The sequence below is a fragment of the Papilio xuthus genome, unplaced genomic scaffold (assembly GCF_000836235.2).
Source record: "Papilio xuthus unplaced genomic scaffold, Pxut_1.1 DF826945.1, whole genome shotgun sequence".
Classification (NCBI taxonomy): Eukaryota; Metazoa; Arthropoda; class Insecta; order Lepidoptera; family Papilionidae; genus Papilio; species Papilio xuthus.
Window position 1 is genome coordinate 127133 of NW_013531704.1, and position 22276 is coordinate 149408.

Here is a 22276-nt window from a genome sequence, read left to right on the forward strand (position 1 = left end):
ATATGTTTTTATGCAAGTATTTTGACAGTGTAAATCCAAAGTAAGCTATGTTAAAACAATAGCGTTGTCCTCGTACTGGTACATAACGTAGGTGACTGAAGTCAATCAATAATGATATCATGATTACATAGAAATTAAATTTGTCAGAATTTTAAAAGGAAGTTTCGTGTAAGAATTGATACGTTGTTTCCTTCCTATTTTACGTAAAATACGTTCTGTTGCTAAGGCCCGCATACAATGCATACTGTTTCGTGTCGGCCGGACGCTCTGCGGTTAGGTATCGCCGTGGGGACGTCAACCAGAGAGCAATTAATTTTATCACACACAAAAAGTAATGTAGCTAAAGGCAGCCTCACCGCGGAAAGCCGGTACTAACGCGCAATTACAAATTTTGATAAAATATATTGAGGTATTTTTATGGGTTACAAACTTAACCGTGCTGCCTTGATTGCTACCATTTCCTACTAATTGCTAAAGTGAGTTCATCGAAAGGTTACAGGATAGATGACGTTCACAATGTTACATACTAATGTTAAATGTAACAAGTTGCGGACGTCATCGAATATCCGCTATATTGCCCACTTTCAAGTTACATTGCAGTACAGCACAGGAAAATTTCTTGCGGAGTGACGTCAACGGCGTCCGCTGAGGTGGCAGGTCCGTGTGAAAGCTGTTCCGCGAGTGAGTACACAGTTAGCTTGGAGGGGCGCGGGGCGAGGGGGGCGGTAGCTTCCCTTAGGAAGGATATCATACCGCTGTAGTGAGTCGTCGGTAGTTGCCTTTCATGCGAAAACTTAAACACACAAGTTTTAATTAGAATTAAATATAAACGTTGCCTTTATGATATGTCACACATTGTCATAATATTTGGTAAACTATATAATAATTAACATGATAACTGTAAAACTTTGTACCTAACATAATTTTCATTTATTAAACTAGTTTCAATAGCGAGGAATGTTAATCGAGTCACGATCTCCACGCGTCATCCCTCAACGCACCGTATTGACAATCCACAAAGCCTATCTCATGAGTCAAAACGGAACAGTCCCACGGGGAGGCGATGTGGTCGCTCATTGAGGATGCGAATAGCGTCTTCCCCAACACTATGCCACTATGCTAGCTCTCAGCGCCTGACGCACCAGGTACGAAGTCGCCGCAAGCCACCGGCCGCCCACCGCGCCTGACAGCTCACAAAGACGCCGGCATGCGCACTCACCACCGATAGAGATCGCCTGAGCACTTGCACTTGCACGCCGCACCCGCCCGGTGGCCGCGCTCCTCACACGATCACATGTTCCCGCGTTCCTTACAACGTGCCTCACTTATCATATCTACATATGTTATCATATGAGGGACAGCAATATTTAATTAAGCGCTTTTCAGCTTTATGTATATTATTATATTATATAAATAAAGTTATTGTTTACACGGATGTTCTAATATTGTTTTCAAGTACATTTTGACTTAACCATCATTCAGAGTAGAGGTACTTTTGCTAAAATGCCCTTACAAGGCATTTTGTACCTATATTTTTAAGTCGCAAACTTGGGTATACTTACGTCAAAATTGCTAGCCATGCCAATGACCATGATAAAAAATAAAATAAAGTTAAAAAAACAATGGTAGATATCAATTTTAATCTAAGTAAAAACTTTTTGGAAATGATTAATTGGTTAGCCAATGTTTTAGTATTCGTTGAGTGCACTTTATTTTCCATTTCTGCGAAACATTTGTAAGAAGGCCGGCGCAGGTTATCTGTGAGCGGGCGCACCCACACTCACCGCGCCGACACATTATCATACCTCGCTCTCACAGTTTGCTTACATGTGTACACTGCACCTGGGAAATTTCCCTCTACATTACCGGCGCTGCGGACAAACACGCCCGAACATCTGTAAATAAGGTGCATCAAAAGAAGCAGTGTAATTCTGTCACGTGATCTTTACATCTACCTAAAGGTCGCGCCGTGTGAATGTAGCCTTAACCCGATCTTTGGCCCGGACATGCCGCGCATAAATGCATCAACTAAATGTTCGTATTCCACTGCGGGTTTTGTTAATACTACATGAAAGTAAACCTGTCGCAAAACGTCGATGCAAGCTCGAAGGGCACGGCGCGGCACGCAAGGCTGCGGGGCTCGGCGCTGCGTGGGAACGTGACTCACCGGAAGTGCTACGAATGCCGCTACGCTCGGCCTACAAAAGCAAAACGTTGCAGAATACTTGAGAGATGATCTAAGCCTCCGTTAGGGGTCACCGACCGGCCGCATGTTTGTAAACAGAGCGCGTATCCCTCTGCGGTTGACCGTCCACCGTCGACTTGTCAGTCCGCTGCGGCCATTGCCACACATCACACATCGGTTAATAATGTATATTTCATTTGCTACAACTCAGTTAAAAGAATAAATAACACGGTACACTCAAGTAAAGTTGTAAGCCATTCGGCCTTTTCGGCGCCACAATACGACGGCGCAGCTGACGCGAGCAATGCGAGCGGCGCGCGCTACTTTACGTCATTGTCACCTACCACTGACGTCCGCCAGCCGTTGACATATTTGTTCAAAGTGTGCCAATAAGCTGACATACAGTTCCTAGATTTATTGCCGCAAATGCTAAGAACAAACATAGGCGGTGGCATGATGAAACGAGCGTCAGCCGGAGAGCGAACAGGATCTCTACGGAAAAAAACGACAATATGTTTAAATATTAATGTATTTACAAAGTATATATTAAATGTCACATACATACAATGTATATATTAAATACGTCGTAGTAAGGACAAATGAATTAATATTAGGACTGTGTAATTGTCTTATTATGTTTAGCAAGTTGGTGGCGTCGACGTGTGCGGCCCGCGCCCCTCGCCCCGCGACCCGCGCCCTTCGCCTCGTTTTACACTCTCGTTAATACTGTAACTAATACGTATAAGTAAAAATCACTTTTTTGTATGGGATTTAGTCAGGATTTAGTTAGATAACTATGTTGTTGTTTTATTCAATATTTATATTTGGGTTTTATATGTACATACGCCACCGAACTGTATGTATATTGATGTGTTCAATTGACATTAAATCGCATTATAAATCTAAACGCATTGTATAAATGTACAGATATTTAATATATATGTATGTCGTCAGATTTACAAGTGAATTTCAATGCGCCAGGATACCGATGCTACACAGTTTCAATAAACTTTGAATTAGAATAAGTATTTAGTTGGAGTTGCGTAGTTTAGTTCTCGCAAAGAAAGTATGTACATAAAGCTTTCTTATAAATACAAACATACAATTTGACCTAAGCCGAGAGCAACGGCGCGGGCGCCGTGTTCCCTTTCCGACGACATGACAATGACGGCCGAAATATTCAACAGCTATTATAACTCATGAGATACTGGTACGTGCGCGGCTTAGAGAGAGCCAGCGCGGAGCGGCTCTACGTGACACGCCGCACGCGCTTCCACTCCAAAGGCACGACAGTTTTTTTTATATACAGATAAGGCTCTGAGCAACTGCTGTCACTGCCTTCTCGAGTTTTTGCTTACCCTATCTTTTCACTTAATGGCTGATAAAGTTCTGAAGCATTGATGGGGCATGCGTTATTTTTAAAAACGATGTTGCTACTAGTTTGTCACTATGTATCTATCTATAGCGGTTACTTCCAAGTGTTTTTGAATACTTACCAACTATGTTCAATTAATTTACATAAATTATTAAATTGTTTTTATTTCATTCTCATTAATTTGTTTTTGTATTGGCAACATTTAAATTAGTACAATTTTTTCCTATGCTGGCAACAATTATTCTTTGGATATGCATAAGTGTTTGCTACCATAACGCACGCTATTTTTTCTAATATTAATTATTTTAAGTAACTATTCAATAAATATAATAGTTAAAACAACCACGCTCGTTTAATTCAGAATAGTGTTACGTAGCGTTTTGATCGCGATAGATTTCGCTTCACGCACAGTTTGCTATTTATTGAAATAATTTTATTAAGTTTAAAGTTTTGCGAAGGTCATTGTGATGTACAATCCTTTATCTTTTGTGCTATGTGCAAACTGAATCAATTAGATTGCGTTCCACTGTTAGTCATAGCTGAAGTGTGTTCCCAGTGTTCCTGGTAGATGAGATCGTGGGGCGATGAGTGGTGACTCAGCTGTGAGCTCTCTCGTCTCCCGGTAGCTCATTACCGCTGTGTCATTGCGGTGCACCATGCTCCGCTCGTAACAGCGTGCAGTAATTCGCGGGCCTCAATTGATCGTTTGTCTCACCAATCATCGCGTGCCTCGAACACGTAATAAAATTCGTAGAGAACGTATTACATTCTGTATATGGTAGCGTGGTGGAGATTCTCGAAATTTTGTTTTGGACATTAACATGCCGCTTGAGTCAGTGTCGGGTAAACCCGCGCAAAGCCGAAGCTTTTAAAGAAGCGTACTAAATGTACAGCTTGCCATCATTTAATAATATGTTTTTAGAACGTGCAAAATATGTTAACATATGCCCTGATTTCATACGTACATATGTATGTTGCAGCCAGTCAATATCATTTATGTAACAGGCAACCTCCCCTCCGTTGCTGTCTGCTGCTACTGTCGATTTTTTCGAAACATTACAGTTTCGCCGAAAAAAGCGGTATAGCCATTGTTGGTAACTTTGACCTTAAATATTTTTGTTACAAATGCGGAATCATTTTTGTTTGCGGGGACTTTTACTTACTTACTCCGCTGGCGCATCTACCCAAAGTGAGTCTTGGCCTCCGACACAAGAGATCGCTAAAGTCGCCTGTCTTGCGCCTTCTCCTGCCAGTCCATCGCTTGTAGCTCTCGCAGATCCAACTCTACGGCGTCTCGCCGGCGGTACCTGGGCCAACCGATGGGTCGGCGGTCAGTCGAGGTCAGAGATATGCTGCTTTGGCCTTTCGATCTTCCCCCATCTTTTGACGTTTCACAAATAACGATGTTCCAAACATTCCTAACAATTTTCAGCTGTATTATTATAGCTTCAATATTTAATTTAACCGTATCAGTTATACATGACGCATATTGTGGTGAACCGCAAAATGATGGTTATATATAATATTTAAATGACACCATGGTTGTCCTCTATTTTCTTTTATAGATTTGTCGACGTGCATCAAATCAGTGCACAAAAAACATTGTACATTGACGGAGGAGGAAGCCACATTTATACGTTAAATAAACATAAAAAAGTGCTATAAACAGCGACGTTGGCGGTCGGAAAAATAATTTTCTCTGCATTAGTCAGTGCGCTGTGACTCAGGGGGTCGGATAATTTTCTGCCGCTAATAATATAATACATATTGTATATAGTGTAATCCTATACATCTTTTACTAACAGACAACTTTATTAATGACTCACGTGGACATCTTTGAGGGGTAAGTGGAACAAGGCTTTGTAGAGTCAATCTAAGTTATATTTTTAATATTTGCAGAGTGTAAATAGAGCATGAATCAGAAAACTCTAGTGAAAGCTCGGTCACTATATTCAATAAAAGGATCTGCCTTTTAATTCTCAAATATTTGCATCACCAAAGTTGTACCGAGAATCGAACCGGAAACGCCAAATTTTTGATTCACTCGAACAGGGAACAGGAGTTGAACGGGCGCTGACATATGGAGTAGGCAGTACCAAACGATACGAATTTATCTTTTAGTATTAAAAAGCCAACTTGCATCGATCTCAAGTTAAGCATAAGTAAGTCGTGATAAGACCCACATGTGCTACAATGCCCTGTTCGGAAGAATATCTCGGCAGTTTTATTTTTATACGAATAATATGCCATTACGATACTAGAGATGAGATGAGTATTCGAGTTACCTGCTCTTTTACCTAATATTATATCTGAATTTCCAATTTTCAATCCAAAATTAGGTAGACATAGTCTTCTACGGTTGTAATGCCTATTAGCTTACCGTGGTTTTGTGTAACCTGCTTGCTTACTAAGTATGGTGCGTGTTATGTGTTCATGGTTTAGTGCTACGTGGTTACATAGACTGGGATTACGTGGCGGAAATTAATTAGTACGCTATGGCAGGTGGCAACCGTGAGCGATGACGCGGCCGCGCCGACGTCCAGCGGTCTGGCAAGACACCACGTTGATGAAGATGACGTGTCGCCTTCATATCCATGACACTACACACACCAATCTATACTCTTATTGTTATAGAATATAATTTATATTATGATTGCACAATGTATTGACTTTTAGATGATATAATGGTGGGTTTATTCCTTTTCAACAGATTAAATATTGTGAAACTGAAGTCTGTCTATCTAGTCAGATCTCATTACAAATACATTTTAATTTGTACATTTTGAATGCGGGCTACATTTTCGTGGCCTCACTTTCGGTTATTGAGCTGGGGATCTACAGACAATATTTAATTATTTTTTTACGTTTTAAAAGCTACCGCTTGACCACGATCCCACCTGGTGAAGTGGAGATTTGGCCGAAAGATGGTACGCGCTAGCTTAGTAAGTGCCTATTCACTCTACTTTTAAAGGTCTTAATATCAAATTTAATTTGATGTAATTAATACTCAATTTATAGTCAGCTCACTTTCTCCGAGACTAATTGCGGGTTTCTGCGACCAAAATCTCCGTTTCAAACATAATGTTATCTCTGTATTGGCAAAGATAATGACAGGGATAGCAATATGGTTTATACAGAAGTTTTCATCTCAGAAACCAATGGTGAATCGCTATTTAAATAAAATTGATGACTGACCGATGTATTTTATTTTGTTGTTCGCAACAAATCGTTCTTTATAATTCTTTTTTAAAATAAAGTTCAAGTTAGAATTTTATAACATAATTTCAGTAGAACAAAAAAATGATAATTGTATGGAAATGCCGACTGGTAAGCGGCACGCGAGGAGATTCCGTGTGGATGACGAGGTGGGGCGGGGAGGGGGCGAGGGGGGGGGCGAGCACGCGCGGCTCGCGCGGGAAATCCGCGGGTTTCGCGCCAACACACCGGCGCCGCCGCCACCGCCCGCAGCCCGCCGCCCGCAGACAACCTGACACACTCGCAGGTGACACAGATTGAGAAAAATCATAGAAACTTACGCGTGGTCAGTGCCGGCGTGACGTACTTACATCACATACAGGTGTTGTGCAATATCATACAAACGGAATAACTACAGACGCAAACAGAAAACAACAAATTCCACATTACTAAACCAAATATACTAAACCATGTTGCGGGAAACACAGAAACAATAGCTTATGATAGAACTGCATACAGTATATTTGCACACCTATTTTTGCTTACAAATAATAATAAAACAATTGATTTTGTATAATTAGGAAGTATAATTGTATCACTTACATAGTATGATATATTTATTAAAAGTTATAGATACAGTAACATGTTAATCTCATGGCTTCATCTCTTAACATTTAAAGCTTTAATATATTTGTGCGCTTACGTAATTTACTTACTTATGATAGTATAATTTAAAATCTCTCCTACATTTTTTGATCTTTAGCCCTTTATAAAATTATCCACAACATATTTTAGATTTTTCTACGTAATTTGTGCGTTCTCTATACTAAAGTAAATATGAGACAAGTATTGGGGTGTTGGCGGAGTAAAGTTGATACTGTTCTAATATGGGATGGATGATTAATTGTTTCTCAGATAAGGGTAGCAATAGATGTGACAGTAGTAGAGAGAGAGAGGGGGGTGTCAAGGGGCGCAGGTGAAGAGCTCGTACTCGCGCACGGTGAAGTTGTAGTCCGGCGCGAGGGAGGCGGGGGGCGCGGTGGGGGCGGCGGGCGCGGCGTCGCCGTACGAGTGCAGGTTGCTGTAGCTGTCGCTGTTGGCGTTGCACTGGTGCGACACCAGCAGGTCCGCGCCCGCGCCGAAGATCGGCCCGCAGCTGCCGACACGCACGGACACGTTACATGACAATTGTGTGAAAGTGATGTGTCAGCCGGTTGCGAGCTAGGGCGTACTGACTCGGGGTGGTGGCAGAGCGCGAAGGGTTTCTTGAGGAGGGGGTAGCGCGCGGGGGGCTCGGCGAGGGAGAAGAGCATCGCGCGTTCGGCGGACACGTAGCCCCCCGCGCCCCCCGCCGCCCAGCCCGCCTCGCAGTAGCCGCCGATCACCTCGCCGCGCTGCAGCTGCACCAGCAGCAGCACGGGCGCCACGCCGTCGCAGTGCGCGTGGAAGGCGTGCGCCGAGAATGCGTGCGCGGAGGCGCGGAACACCAGCCGCCACGACTGCTTCGGGCTGCCACACCTGCACATACATATATATATATACACCGCTTCAACTACGGTGACATTGTCTATTACGATGGCTGTGAAATTTTTAGAATGCGTATATCGTAAGTATGTCACATGGTAGCGATAAAACTGACCAGGTGTTGATGAGGGACTGGAAGGCGCTCTTGTCCTGCTGCAGGATAGCCGAGCCCGCGAACAGGTTCACCGCCAACCTGCGACACGGAGCACGAGTCGCGTTATACAAGTGTACGTGCGGCAACACACGCACTCAGAGGAGGGCGAGGTAACCTGGGCTGCGTGCGCTTGTCGGGGTCGGGGCGAGGCGCGGGGCGGGGCGCGGAGTGCAGTGCGGCGCGCCGGTACCGCTCCAGCGACAGCTCCATAGGCACCGCGCCCGTCGGCTCCACCTCTTCCGCGAACACCGCGCTGTCTGCAAATACACCCCGTCAGCAGTCAGCAGTCAATGGTCAACAAACACAGTGAAGCGGCCGTGGAGCAGCAAGTGGGGGTGGCGGTGGCGGTGGCAAGCTAGGTACCGATGAGGAGCAGGCGCACGTGCTGCATGAGCGGCGCCAGGTGGTGGCAGACGCGTGCGCGCTCCTCCTCCGCCCAGTGCGCGGTGGGCTGAGTGACGCCGGCGCGCTGCTTGGCCCACGCCAGCACGCACCGCCACACCTCCTCCTCCTCCAGGCACAACTGCACACAATAATCGAATGATTTACACCTGTTTGAACAACAATTTTTTTATGTATTAAACTTGTTTTTTACAAGCGCCTTCGCAATTATTCGAGCAATCTTTAAGTGTTGAACCAAAAGAACCATAAAATCAAAAGTTCCTTTTCTGTCGCCTTATTCGATCTAACCAAATGCTAATCATACTTTAAACCGTGGAATCACAGTTAATTGATGACAACATACAAAGTCAGAGGAGATGAGTTTGATGAGCGCCTCCTTGGGCAGGTTGAGGAAGGCGTTGGTCTTGACGCACTCCGGTGCGTTGTCGCCGATGAACGCGATGCACCGCTCCATGAACGAGGACGCACTCTTACCACCTGGAACAGACAACACCACTAAAGCACACAATTTTTTGTTTTATTAAAGCTTTTTATAGAAAAATGGGCAAACTAAAAGAGATCTATGCTAGATCTAGGGTCTGCATAGTGTGTGAAAATCTTTCTTATTCCAAACGAGACGCTTAACACTGCATGGTCATAAGTATGGTCCTGTTGATGATAAACTTTCTCATATTACTTGTCTTACATACTTGTTGATAATATCACCAAATTATTGCTCTGTAGTTTATAATAGCCCTGTTTATTATTTATACTTATATAACAACAAAGTAGAGTTTGTATTTATATAAGGTGTTAAAAAAAATTATTATTATTTTCATCGTACAACTATTATTGTGAATAAGACTACTGTTGTCATTTAATTACCCATGCGAATGTCATCTATTTTAAACATATATTTTTTACTAAAGTTGTTGCCATTCTGTGGCTTATCACCTTTTTAGGATTATACAAACTTCTTGACTACCAAGGAGATACTTTGAACTACATTCAACTAAGTTGTGCATAAGCACATTCATAAGTTTAGCAAATTATTTTATAGATTATGATGTTATTTTGATACAACATGTTGCAAATACTTAGTGTCCAATAAAATAAGTTGTATACTATCATATTTATCAATAAATGTAAAATGGTGACAACTCTTAACAACAAAAAAGAACATACCGTGGCTTTGTTGTGAAACCACCCACCCCAACCCAAGGACTTTGCTTAAGGTCTCTCTCCAATATGTATCATACAAACCCAATAGATTAGGGAAAACCAGAAGATGTGGCAGCCATCTCGATACTGTATAAATTAACGACAATAATTGATTGACTTAATGTTAAATCAATTTTAGTAAATTGAAAAATATCAAATCAATCAATCAATTAAAAAAAATAACATTAACTCATAAACTTTTTGTTCTCCATAGCAGCCAGCAGTTGTTGTGGCCAATATGATATAACAATCAATATCAGGTAATGTACATTTTCACAGAGAAGCTCCGGAGCGCACCATGTTAGGGATGACCAGTAAACTATGATATTGATACCAACTTTTTGATATGTAAAAGTTTTGAAATTTTCATCAATTACCTTAACCAATTACCAAATTTATCAGAAAACTACAAAACATATAGATTCAAAAGCAACTTGAAAATATACAAACATAATCGAATTTCTTTTATAAGTTTGGACTAGCTATCGAACAGTAATATTAGTTATTATTTAGAATTGTTAGGTAAAACAAATGAAAGACGAATTGCAAAACTTAGTTTTAATGAGGGAACCTGCAGTGGTCAGAACTCACATATAAATACCACTTAGGTACACAATTTCCATACAATTCACTTATTGTCTAGGAATGTTCACTTAGTTGGTAAAATAACCTATACTTGTGCTCACACAGACGCATTAGGATTCACATTCTGAATTAACGTAATATTGTCTCCTTTCATCATTATTCTTCCGATTTGTTTCCTATTTTTCGTCTTCATATGAACTTCTTCGGCGTCGTCCAAAACTATGTTCATATATTCATCAAATCCCACGATGTGCCCTTCAATTCTCAAATTTACGTTTTCGTATAACCAGATTTGGACCCGGCTTCTGTTTTGTAAGTATCTAAATATGAGGTTGATGGGTTGCACCATAACCTTTTGTACTTTCGGTGGACCCTTGTATGCCATTTCAATTTCTTTATTTGCACAAAATGTTTAATTTACACAACTAAAATAAGCCGCTAAAAACCTTTAGCGTCCGCCAAAAATGGAAGCCGATTGGCATAGACAAAAAAAGCTATTGTCTTTGAGTCATAGATTATCACTCGGTAACAGGTTAGAATAACAATGTTGTATATTCTTTAATGTCAACTATGACTGATTTCCGAAATACATTATTAATAATTTGCATTTTTAATACAATAAACTTTTCTTCTAACGGTTAGTTTGTTACAAAACATACTTGTATGGTGCACCTTTTAGGAATAATTAGAAAGATTTGTCGTGATGACAAAGGTTTTCCTTTTAACTTGATAAGTCTATAAAGGTTACACGTAATCTGTCAATGTTGAATTGTCAAATATCAATGTCAAATTCACAAATTGTCAAATCAAACAACAACAATGTCCGAAGAGGATGAAACTTGTTCTGCTGATAGAAAAAATAAAGATTTGCGAATGTTTCCAAGTTGTTCAAGTTTTGAACTATCAGATCCTCATGATCCTGTTCTAAGCCGCTTAGCAACGCAAATGTTTAAACGCACAAATGACTATCTACAAGGAGAAATGACTGCTGGACAGGAACATTATGTTCTCTTAGAAGAGATTAACAGATTGGTGATCACTAAATATGCAGATCTTCGGTCCCTGGCTGTTAATCTCACAAAATCAATCAATGAGAGTAACGAAAAATATGAAACTGAAATAAAGCCATTACTGCAGCACATTGAAGACATAGACAATGAAATGTCTGTACTTGAGGCCACAGCTTTTCGTTTGGACAGCTACACTAAACAACTTTTGGCGCGTTTTGTGGAACTTTTGGACATTGATGATAAGAGCAATGACAAGTAATTTTTGCCTTTATGTACTTATTAAATCTTTTAGTACAACTTTTTATTTATGTATACTATAAGAATATTGTACAACTTTATATTTGGAACTTTAATTAATCATTTGTGAATCAATTTTTAATGTTGTGTAAAATACTTGTTTTTATTTAATTTGTTTTGACATTTGTGTAACTATTATAAAATAATTTTGAATGGTTAACATTTATGTGGAAACTTATAAGTTTCAATCCGTTGGGGATCTTTGTTCAGGGAGAGTGCTGATATGACAGCATTGTCGCTTGACCACTTGAATTCAATTATTTATGAATGTGGTAATTGCCATTGGTGATGTCACCATAGATTTGGATATGAATGTTAGCCATTTTTAATTTTTTAATGATATTTATAAGAATACAACTTAATAGCTTGCTGGCTTAATAATAATTTTAGTATCAAAACAACCATTTTTATGAATTTTAAACTGTAATAACAAATCGTCAACCTTATCATTTAACTAAGTGATGTTTAAATGTTCTTTAAATGTAGCAAGAGCATGTGTTTGTGCAATTAAATGTTTTAAGCAAATTTATATTGAAGTTACAATAAAAGATGCTTTATATGTTGTCTGTACTTTAACTGTTGGAAAACATTATTTTATTTTCGTATTTCAATCTTATTCATAGCAATATGTTTTACATTATCTATTGACTTGCACACTAATGTAGAATTTTATGTAACTAATATTTTTATTGGTGGACTATAAAATTTTATTATTTATCAACAAAAGTGTGCGATGGCCGGGAATCGAACCCGGATCAACTGCTTGGAAGGCAACTATGCTGACCATTACACCACCATCGCCCTTACTGTCGTTTGATAAAGAGTCTATTGCTAAAATAACTCACCAGGTCTATCCTGAATTTCCATAGCAGCAGCAAGAAGTGTGCATGCACTCTCAACACTCAGTGTGGACGTGACGTGGTCCTCGCAAGCTGCACGCAGATCTTCAACGCCCAAGTCAGCGGCTAGCGTCATCATTTCGAATACCCCGGAGTCTTGCAGCAGAAGCTAGGAAATTTTGTATCAAAACTTAAATACCTGCCGTTTAGTGATTTTTTTTTCAATTTCATAATTTATATACCTAACAAAATTTTTAGTTACTTAATGTAAAAAAGCGTCATCTATTGTCAAAGGCTTGAAATTGTTTACTCAGAGTGTAGCTTTGTTGAACAATAATGCTAATAGGTGGCGGTGTATTAAAATAATTTATAGATTATATTGTGTTGAAATAAATTGTAGATGGCAGCACATAAAAAGGTTAAATGAAATTAATTTTGTTTTAAAAATAGAGATAAATAAAAATAAGCCGTAAATTAAATTTAAAATGCTCGATTTGACATACCTTGCCCGTATAGACGTATTGAATGAAAAGCCGGAAAGTTTCAGGCTGCACGTGCGGCATACGGATGGGCGTCGGTTGAGTGCCGACAGATGGCGATACGGTGCATCCAGGAATTCGACAAATTTCTCCGCGTTTCGTGTTTTGAAAACTTTTACACCTGTATTTGAATAATAATTATTATGATAATATTTTTAATATGGCAGTCCCGAGCTACGAGTCTTTTTCCAGAAAAGTTTGTGGAAATATGTAGAGGCCCTTGGTGCTTGCATTCTAGAGGACTCTTCTGTTTTGCTGCGCTGTCTGTACGGAAACATTATGATGTCAAAGGATGAACGACGCCCGGCAGTAATTAAAAACCAATAATCTCCCGATGAATTTACAAGTGCTCTCTTTGAGAACTTTGTCGGCCAACTTTATTCGAATTAATTTAAAATGTTTGTTTTGGAAAGAAGCAATAGATTTTATTTCTTTAATCACGCCAAATGCCGCTTTTAAAGTGAAACACAGCGCGTTGGCTTTGCATCGTACTTATATATATAATATGATGAACAATATGCAATTTTTTTTAATTAGTAGGAATTTTTTTGTAAAATTATTAAGCAATTTCGAAATACCCAAAGAAGTTTAAACTAAACACCTGTTCATTGTAAACTTATATAGACCAAGTTGCTTAGTAGGAGCCCTACAATATTGCAGTGAGAGGAGTTGTAAGTAGTACGTGGAGTTCTGCGCCATATAGTGCCGCCTAAATATATTAAACTCTAACCGCCGATACATTCCTAAATTCCTTCCCATTTGGTATGCAAATGTGTTTTTAAAGAATGCTTAATAACTGGTATCTTGTGCTTAAGCGGTTAGTTTTCGAAAAGCAGAAAAATGGGGATAGAAAACGCCACTGAAGTGAGTCTCTCTGATATTTACTGGACCTTTACGTAATATGTGAATAACTTATCGGTAAATATAAGTCGACAGCGTCGCTTACATTGTTTGATATATATATAATACATATAATAAGGCGGAATATTGAAAGATGTCGCCGCGGGCGCCGGTCGTCGGGCGCGGTATCCAATAAGGCGGTGGGTCGCGGCGCCGGCGGTCAATATCATAGTTCACAGGACGTGGACAATATTTGTCCGAAGGAAAAGGGTCTCAATATCGCCGCCGTGGCCGCGGGCTGCGCTCCTCATCGGCTATGTCCTTTGTCGCCGATATCTTGCACTCGATTATTAAATGCTTCTTACTTTTCCTTAAAGATACCTTGATTTAATTTTAGAAATTGAAAAGTTTCCTTCAACGTTTCTTAAATATGTACAGTGTGTGTTAATTTCCTGGTTGGTAACACTGTACAATGGGTTAGAGCTGCAGATATTCGGGCGACTATGCCCTACATTTTGACAATGCTATTAATCAATGTTAGGAGCAAAATGTAATTAATTCGCAGGCGACGCCTCATCTCGTCCGATTGCGCGGGAAAATTTGAGCAAGATCATTAATCTTAGGCGGCTGTTGCCTCCGATACTGATTTGGTATTGTAATCGCTGTAGGCTGTACGTAACTTACACTATAGCAAAATTGATTTTATGTTTTACCAATATTGTGTTGTACATCATTGGGCTCTGATCCGATGTTGCAGGAAGGTAAAGTGTTATAGATATTCTCTGTAAATGTTTGACAACATCAGCATCAGCCTCTTTCTTTTCATTGTCATTATAAGATTGTAAAGTATTGCAAAGTATTATATTAAGGCAATTTAATAACTTGTAATAGAATTTGAAATGTTACGATTCTGTCAAGAAATATGAAATATGACCTGTGTAATTTGGTTAAAAATATGTAAACGAAGTGGTACGGAGAAGCTCAAACACAATTTGTATCGTAGCTGTGGAGCGGGGGAGTGCGGACGGGGCGGGGGTCGCGGCCGCCATGATGGATGGAGTTCGCCAGCTGACAGCACGCAAGTGTCGCCTGTGATTAATATTGATTGTGCTCACTGCTATTTTTAAATTGTCCTTTAAATATTAACTTGATCAGACTGAGGTGTTTTGCTAATATCGCCTTTGGGCAGATGGTATCTACAATTAGTGAATATAAAACCTTTTATAGACTTATAGAGTTAACCTGTCCAATTTATCTAAAAAAATTAAAATAATTAGCATAGAAAGTTGTGTTAATTAATTTGTTTATTCACATTATATACTTTGAGGCATATGTTGGTGCGTTGACGTCAGAGCGCGTTGTCAACGTCAGTTGGAGTGATGTGGGGTGTGTGCGCGGTGTGTGCGGGGGGGGGGGTGCAGTGGCGTGCGGCGTGCGACCGCACCATCAATCATGGCCGCCGCCGCCGCCCGCTGCCGCTGCACCAAATTATGTTTGAGCTTCTTTGAGCGATCACGTTTAGCGTTTACACAACTTGATTGATAAACAAGCTTTTCTACTTACATTGATTTTCTTTTAACTTAATTAAAATACATAATTTATAACTATAATAGACTAACGTGTTGCTGATTGTGAGATACGTTTCTACTACGTTTTGTAGACGCGTCTTGAAACTGAACATCTCAGTAGACCTGAAGAAAAAATCATACAAGTCTATTGGACTTAACTGGAAAAAGTGGTGCAAAGATCTATGAGGAATTATGACTTGTCTACTACGATTTATGAAGTTTCGAAAAATATTTATATTAAAAAAATAAAACATGAGTTCGACCTAATCTAACGTTTGATGTCGTCAGGTGACACGTCACAGACTTTGTGGTAAATATTCCTGTTCTCATTAAGAAATTGCTGCGCGCGATGAGCGACACCGCCATCTTACGATTTCCTACAAACGCTACGTATAACTTCGATAATTCTACATTTTGTATTCGCAACAATTAGCAAATTAAGAAAAATGTTATTCTCTTAGATCTTTTCAGCGCGTTAAATATATTTTATATATTTGACAAAGAAGTATTTTTGTCAATAGCTCATGATATAAAATACTACAGAAACAGACATAATAAAGTTGTATGCCGGTTGTCGACAGAGGGCGACGGCAATTCAGCGCTATTCTGCCGTCGCTTCAGTCCTCAGCAAATTACAGACATCACGCCCATCATGTAATGATACTGCTGAGACGGACCACTCTGACAATACCAACACAAGTCTACTGACTGTGTAATGATTACTTATATACATAAGTGATTAAGGTCTAATTGTAAAAAAAAGCAATGTTTTTTTACCAACATAAGTAACTACACAATTTCTTAACATCCAATGTTGTAAAGAAGAGGTACGAATGGGCTATTCTTGGTTGAATTCCTTAGTTTTTAGTCGTTTGAATTCTGCGTTATTAAACTGTTTTTATTATTTAAACGTTCGTTACAACAAAAACAATTTTCAATGAAAATTATTCGTAACAATGGTAGCGGTAGCGCATGTATACAGTTTTCAATTAATGTTGCGACTGACAAAAACAATGGCAGCAGCTCCTGTCACACTCCAAACTAGAGCGAAGCGGAACTGAAAATAATTACACTTTCAGAAATGGAAATATGTTGTGGAGCAAAAAGAAGGTAACCAGAAGTCGCTCGGCCGCCGCGCAGCGCCGCACCGCGCCGCGCCGCGCTCTGCCTGCCGGGTGCACGCAGTCGTCGGCAAACGAGAAAAGTTCCAGAGTTTCGAGTGTCGACATTCACACGACACGACTATACGACACATTGTTTTTAAAAGTGCAGGTGTAGGTGTTTTGCTTTTATTTAAATACAAATAATATAAATAAATAAATATTTTTTAAAACAAAATTTATCGTTGACTATGTTCTGATTCGCGTTCACGTTTAAAATCGGCAAATATCCGGCTCCAAGATTCGCTTCTGAGTTAACCTTGTCTTAAACTTGTTGGCTGCTGAGGAACGTTACTTCCACTCATGTGTCCAACACATATTTAATTAAATTGCTATTAATATTTATGGTCGAAGGAAAATTAATTAAAGTTTGCATAAGAAAATTATAATTGCATCTGCTTTGCCAGAATATGATGAATGTAGTATTGTTTCCCTGTGAACACAAACTTAAACAAAACATTGCAATCTCAGGCATAGTATAATCGGTGACAGCAACAGTGGCGCCGCGACGCCGACAACATGCAACAATTCCAATTCAATTACAACACTCATTGTGTAACAACAGAGAACCGATGTCGCAAAAAGCCCGCGAAAACACGTAGCATTGCGCGCGAGAATTTCTTAATGACTACCTTATATTATCCTCCAGAAATCTAAGTATTTGCATTAAAGCGCTTACTATTTTATACAATTATATTTATATGTTTAGCTTTTCGTATAGTAAGTTCGCATATTTTAGATTCACTTCACATTAATACATGTGCAATCTCTGAGACGGAATTTAAACAATGGTAGAGCTCCTAACAACGACATCTGTTGTCCGATGGTCGGTTTAACCATTGAAGTAATAAGACCGGCGAGAAACAGGCATGCATGTGAGGGATAAAAAATAAAATATCCTGTCTTGGTCCTTTCCTTTCGTTTTACTTTTGAACATATGAAATTTATATGAATGATGTTTTAAAAGACGTGAAAGTCTTTTTCGTATTTTTTAACAAATTGTGGTAAGTTCGCACAACCCTGTTGGTGTTACGGCAGTGAAATCTCACGGTTGGACACAAAAAAAGAAAACCCGTCGTCTGAACCATTTGCATGGAAATAGAAGAAAGTTTCACGCAACATATGCTGTGGAAGCGAAGCTGACAGTGCGAAAAAACGAACTCGACCGAACTCCACAAGTTATGCCGAGAGTTGGCCAGACGAACTCCCAATGGTTTCAAATTTACTGAATTATTATAAAGCACCGGAAAGCACTCTGACGATATGATGAGCGATAATCAATGTTAAACTTTGGGTTTTTGAGACCAAAATATCAGTTTTAAACATATTGCTATCTCTGTTTATCAAAGATTATGACAAAGATAACAATATGTTTTAGACGGAGATTTTGATCTCAGAAGCCCACGGTTAGTAATGTCATATCCGTTAATGATTTGTGTTGTGTTGTGCGTATAGTAAATATAAAATGGGAATGAAGGCTACGCTGAAGTGAATTTTTAGCGGTAATTCGAAGTGAGGAAATAAAGGTAAACAATACAGTATCAGCTGTATGCGGGGCGGCGGAGGGGAAGGGGGGGGGCGTTTGTCGCAGCTGATTGATGCGTGAATTTGCGCCGCTTCACATCTTTCCCGCCATTAATCTCTGGCGCGGCGATAAGCGCGCCTTCAAAAAACTTATTATACTCTACGTTGTTTCATTAATTATTTCCAAGTTTTATAAGTAATGTTCCAGTTGCCACGTTTTTCTGAATTTGAGTTTTTAAATCAAACATCATTAGTGACCAAATATAACAAGTTTGCTAAAAGATTTCCCAGAGACATTATAATAGGAATAAGCGCCATCTAGTAAACGTAATTAATAACATTATGCAAACTGCGCCAATAGATATCGCTAGTAGCTTCGCGTGAGTTTGAGCGAAATAAGTTTAAAAGTTAAAAACTTGCGTTAAAATTAGAATTTATGATGTAACGATGAATATTAATTCACAAATTACTCCTTTTACGCCATCAGAAACTCGAGTCCTGCTTCATTGGGTAATTATGGGGATTTAACGCACAGGCGTTAAAATGATAATTTGCATTTGAAAAGTCCGCCAAGTTAAATTTATGTGCATTTATGAAACGTATTACTCTTAGCTCTTTGCTGAAGTTTCTAAGCGAATAGCTAATTGTAAGTGGATTAAGAAATATGCAAGAATTTGGGAAAATTATAAATACATAACTTAATTTTAAAATAGCTTTAATCTATGTCAAAGAAGTTAGCATTTCGCCCCTTTTAATTAAATTAACGACTAAATGCTTTCATCTTTTGTTTGAAATTGTAAACAAAAGTGCTGATGACATTGCTTATATTTTTTGATAGAAACCAACAACTCCCGTATGGTCTAGTGGCTAGGATACCTGGCTTTCACCCAGGAGGCTCGGGTTCGATTCCCGGTACGGGAAAACACTTTTTGTTTTTTTTTTTAATTTTTAAAAATATCCCAGATCGTATAATCCAAAACAGTTTTACTTGTATCATGACTGACACAAAATAACCGTTCAATCACGAAATTAATATTTTACTTACCTTGCAAACAAGATTATTCTATGAGCATAAACTTTTTCCTCGGCGGTGCCCAGTATAAAGACGACATCCGCGGAGTCCTGGTCCTCGGCGAGGCGCAGCAGGTCGCGCAGCAGGCCCGGCAGCCCCGCGCGCTCCACCGACGCCGCGCAGCACGCGCCAGCCACCCGGCTGCCCAGCGCCGCCATCGTCACACAACACACCGGCGATTTACAAGTTTCTTCGATTCAAAATACCAGCATTGACTCCGCTTGTAGAAAACGCCGTTATTCAAGTAACGAAACTATGTAAACATGTATAGAATTTGAATAATCACTTAAACTAAACTAAAACTATCAAAATATATGTGCTCCGAAGCAGCTTAGTTCACTAAAACTTTAATTCACTTCTCAAATAATTGAGACGCCAAATAAATGCCGCTTTTGTAAGCTTAGCGGTCAACATATAAACATAACCTCAAACTCGAACGACAGCTTTGCACTGAAATAACTCGAAAACAACACAAGACGTTTTTCTACAACCGTGTTGTATAGATTCTTCTGAGATTTAAAAGGCTTTATGTGTTATTTCTTAACACGGCATTTCTGTGTCTTTAGCTCCGGATCGGTCGTAAAGGTTCAAAACAGGTTTGTTTTGCTTCTCAGGTAAAATGGGTTTAGCAATACATCTTTCCTTGTCTTGCACGTTGTGATAATACTCCTTATTTCCAATTTGTAATTTTCGAAGTGACATGCACGTGCCTCCGTGGCGCAATTGGCTAGCGCGTTCGGCTGTTAACCGAAAGGTTGGTGGTTCGAGCCCACCCGGGGGCGAGTCTTTTTGTCAAAGATGCTTAAATGTAACCCACTACCGTAATACGAACGTTCTCGTTTTAGTTCAATTATGTTTTTGTATTGAAAAGTTAACACTGGTTGAATTGCGTCATTTTGTTTTTGTTATATTTCATTGTGCTGGTTAATGTACAATATAATTCATCCGTGCGTCTAAATAAATGATGATTAATTTGTTTATATTGAATCTTGATGCAGTGCTTTAGCCTTAAAGTGCCCACATGTCGGCAAATCGTGCCGCGTTACATTTATATACACATTCTGAGATGGGAATGTTATTTTGTTTTTATTTGTTTAATACAACTAAATAAAATTATTATATAATAATGTGTAATTTATTACAATTTGCCGATAAAGTTTCTTCCGTCTAGAAACAACATTACAATGTTTCTGGTAAGCAATTCGTAAATTAGACGGACGGAAGTGTTCAGCGCTGACTGACAGTTCGGAAATTGGCGGCCGTCCGCTGTCAGCGCACAACCAGCAGACTCAGCGCAGCGTTAAAAACAAAATGCAGAAAAAATGGCTGATTTTTAAAGGTTTTGATTCACAAAATAGATAAAAAATATTAGTTTACTGTATTATTGTAAAGAAATTAGTACCTATTTCATCTACATATAACATATCTATTTTTCTATTTAATTCATAAAATTTCACCATCGCAAAGACCAGCAACGCGTCTGCAGTTCCTCTGGTATTGCTGATGTCCATGGGCGTCGCTGAACACCTCGGTGTTCCCGCTTCTGTTATAAAAAAAACCTAAATGGCGACGATCAAGCAACAGTTTATCTGATGTAATGACAAGCATGTTAGATACGCAAAGCAATAACTATTTTTATTGGTCACTTCTAATACATACATATAACGAAAAAAAACATTCAATATATCTTGGTAACGCAGACGATAAAAACGATTGGAGCAAGAAACGGTGTTAGGCGAGAATTAACTGCTTTTAGAACTGTAACACAATCGACAATCATAATTTAGTCGGTGTGTTTATTTGTTCAGATGTATTTATTGGCGGGTAACGGCCTCGTCGACAGCAATATCGCCCGCCGGCCGCCCCCCGCACCCCCCGCACCCCCTGTCTTCACTATGCTTGTCTATGCTCATGTTCAGTATCGGCTGGAATGGAACATAGAGAAATTAGGAGCACAATAATTCTTGGCTTTGTTTTCATGGAGGGGAACCATCAATTATGATTGCATCTTATATATAACGCAAATTGGAACGATTTTTTTCCAGTCTAGAATAGAAATCGTTTCATTCTATTGTATAGTAGTTTGGTGCCAGGAGCCAGGGAATCGAGTATCTGGGTATCTTCCGGGGATGCTTAGCACCCTCCCTCCGTTACGCGGATTGTTTTAGTCCCTAGGATAAATTATATTGCCTCACTTATTTTGTTGTTAGTTGCTGCGCACATTAAATCTCATTATAAATCACGTTTATCGCTGAATAGTTGACTATTCTGTATTTCAGTCTAAGTCCTGATTTCTGTGCGGCAAGATGTTGTCTCCCTCATCTCATTCTGTTCTAGGACAATCTAAACTGACTGCTTGATGTACAGATGCTGGCTGGTTGATTGCTGTATTTTTATTGGAGTATATTTATGAGTTTCAAGGTTATTTGTCTGCCGGTGTTTTGGGGGTAAGGGAGGGGAGGGCGGTAGGTCTGAAGTGAATTATAGTGTAAGCACGCTGCCGCCGCCGCCTCCGCCGATGAGCTGCAGCTGGGCAACACCATTCCCAACATTGTTTTGATTTTGTACAATTTATAACATAATTTAATGGTTGTACATAAATTAACATCAATGTATGTACAGAGTGCGCATTGATAAGGCAAGTTAATTAGGTGAATATGTTTATACTAACAATATATAAAAGATAACAAGAAGCAGATCTAACTCAATTCACTATATAATTTCCTATTTGTTTGGTTATTATGTGAACACACTTCCACAGTCAATTTGCTAAGAAATCGTTTATTTCGTTCTCAACATTGAAAAAC

The 22276-nt window shown here is 39.4% G+C and overlaps 1 protein-coding gene and 3 non-coding genes across 6 annotated transcripts; 2 read left to right on the forward strand and 2 right to left on the reverse strand.

Moving 5' to 3' along the window:
* Positions 1 to 7334: 7334 nt before the first annotated feature.
* Positions 7335 to 20056, reverse strand: LOC106121403 (BTB/POZ domain-containing protein 19). 3 transcript variants are annotated; one of them, XM_013317065.1, is made up of 9 exons: positions 19443 to 20056; positions 13270 to 13426; positions 12773 to 12935; positions 9179 to 9312; positions 8797 to 8956; positions 8549 to 8690; positions 8395 to 8472; positions 7664 to 8273; positions 7335 to 7618 (listed from the first exon to the last, which is right to left on the reverse strand). In XM_013317065.1, exons 1-8 carry the CDS (start codon positions 19625 to 19627, stop codon positions 7667 to 7669), a joined length of 1626 nt encoding a protein of 541 aa, XP_013172519.1. In that variant the 5' UTR covers positions 19628 to 20056; the 3' UTR covers positions 7335 to 7618; positions 7664 to 7666. The 3 variants fall into 3 exon arrangements, with proteins under 3 accessions (XP_013172519.1, XP_013172518.1, XP_013172521.1); XM_013317067.1 differs by lacking the exon at positions 7335 to 7618 and having other exon boundaries at positions 7666 to 7911; positions 7992 to 8273; XM_013317064.1 differs by having other exon boundaries at positions 7336 to 8273.
* Positions 12657 to 12728, reverse strand: TRNAG-UCC (transfer RNA glycine (anticodon UCC)). Its single transcript has one exon. It is a non-coding gene; the product is annotated as a tRNA-Gly (tRNA).
* TRNAE-UUC (transfer RNA glutamic acid (anticodon UUC)) lies at positions 19247 to 19318 on the forward strand. The gene has a single exon. It is a non-coding gene; the product is annotated as a tRNA-Glu (tRNA).
* Positions 20057 to 20177: 121 nt separating the features above from the next.
* On the forward strand, positions 20178 to 20251 carry TRNAN-GUU (transfer RNA asparagine (anticodon GUU)). The gene has a single exon. It is a non-coding gene; the product is annotated as a tRNA-Asn (tRNA).
* The last annotated feature ends 2025 nt before the right edge of the window (positions 20252 to 22276 follow it).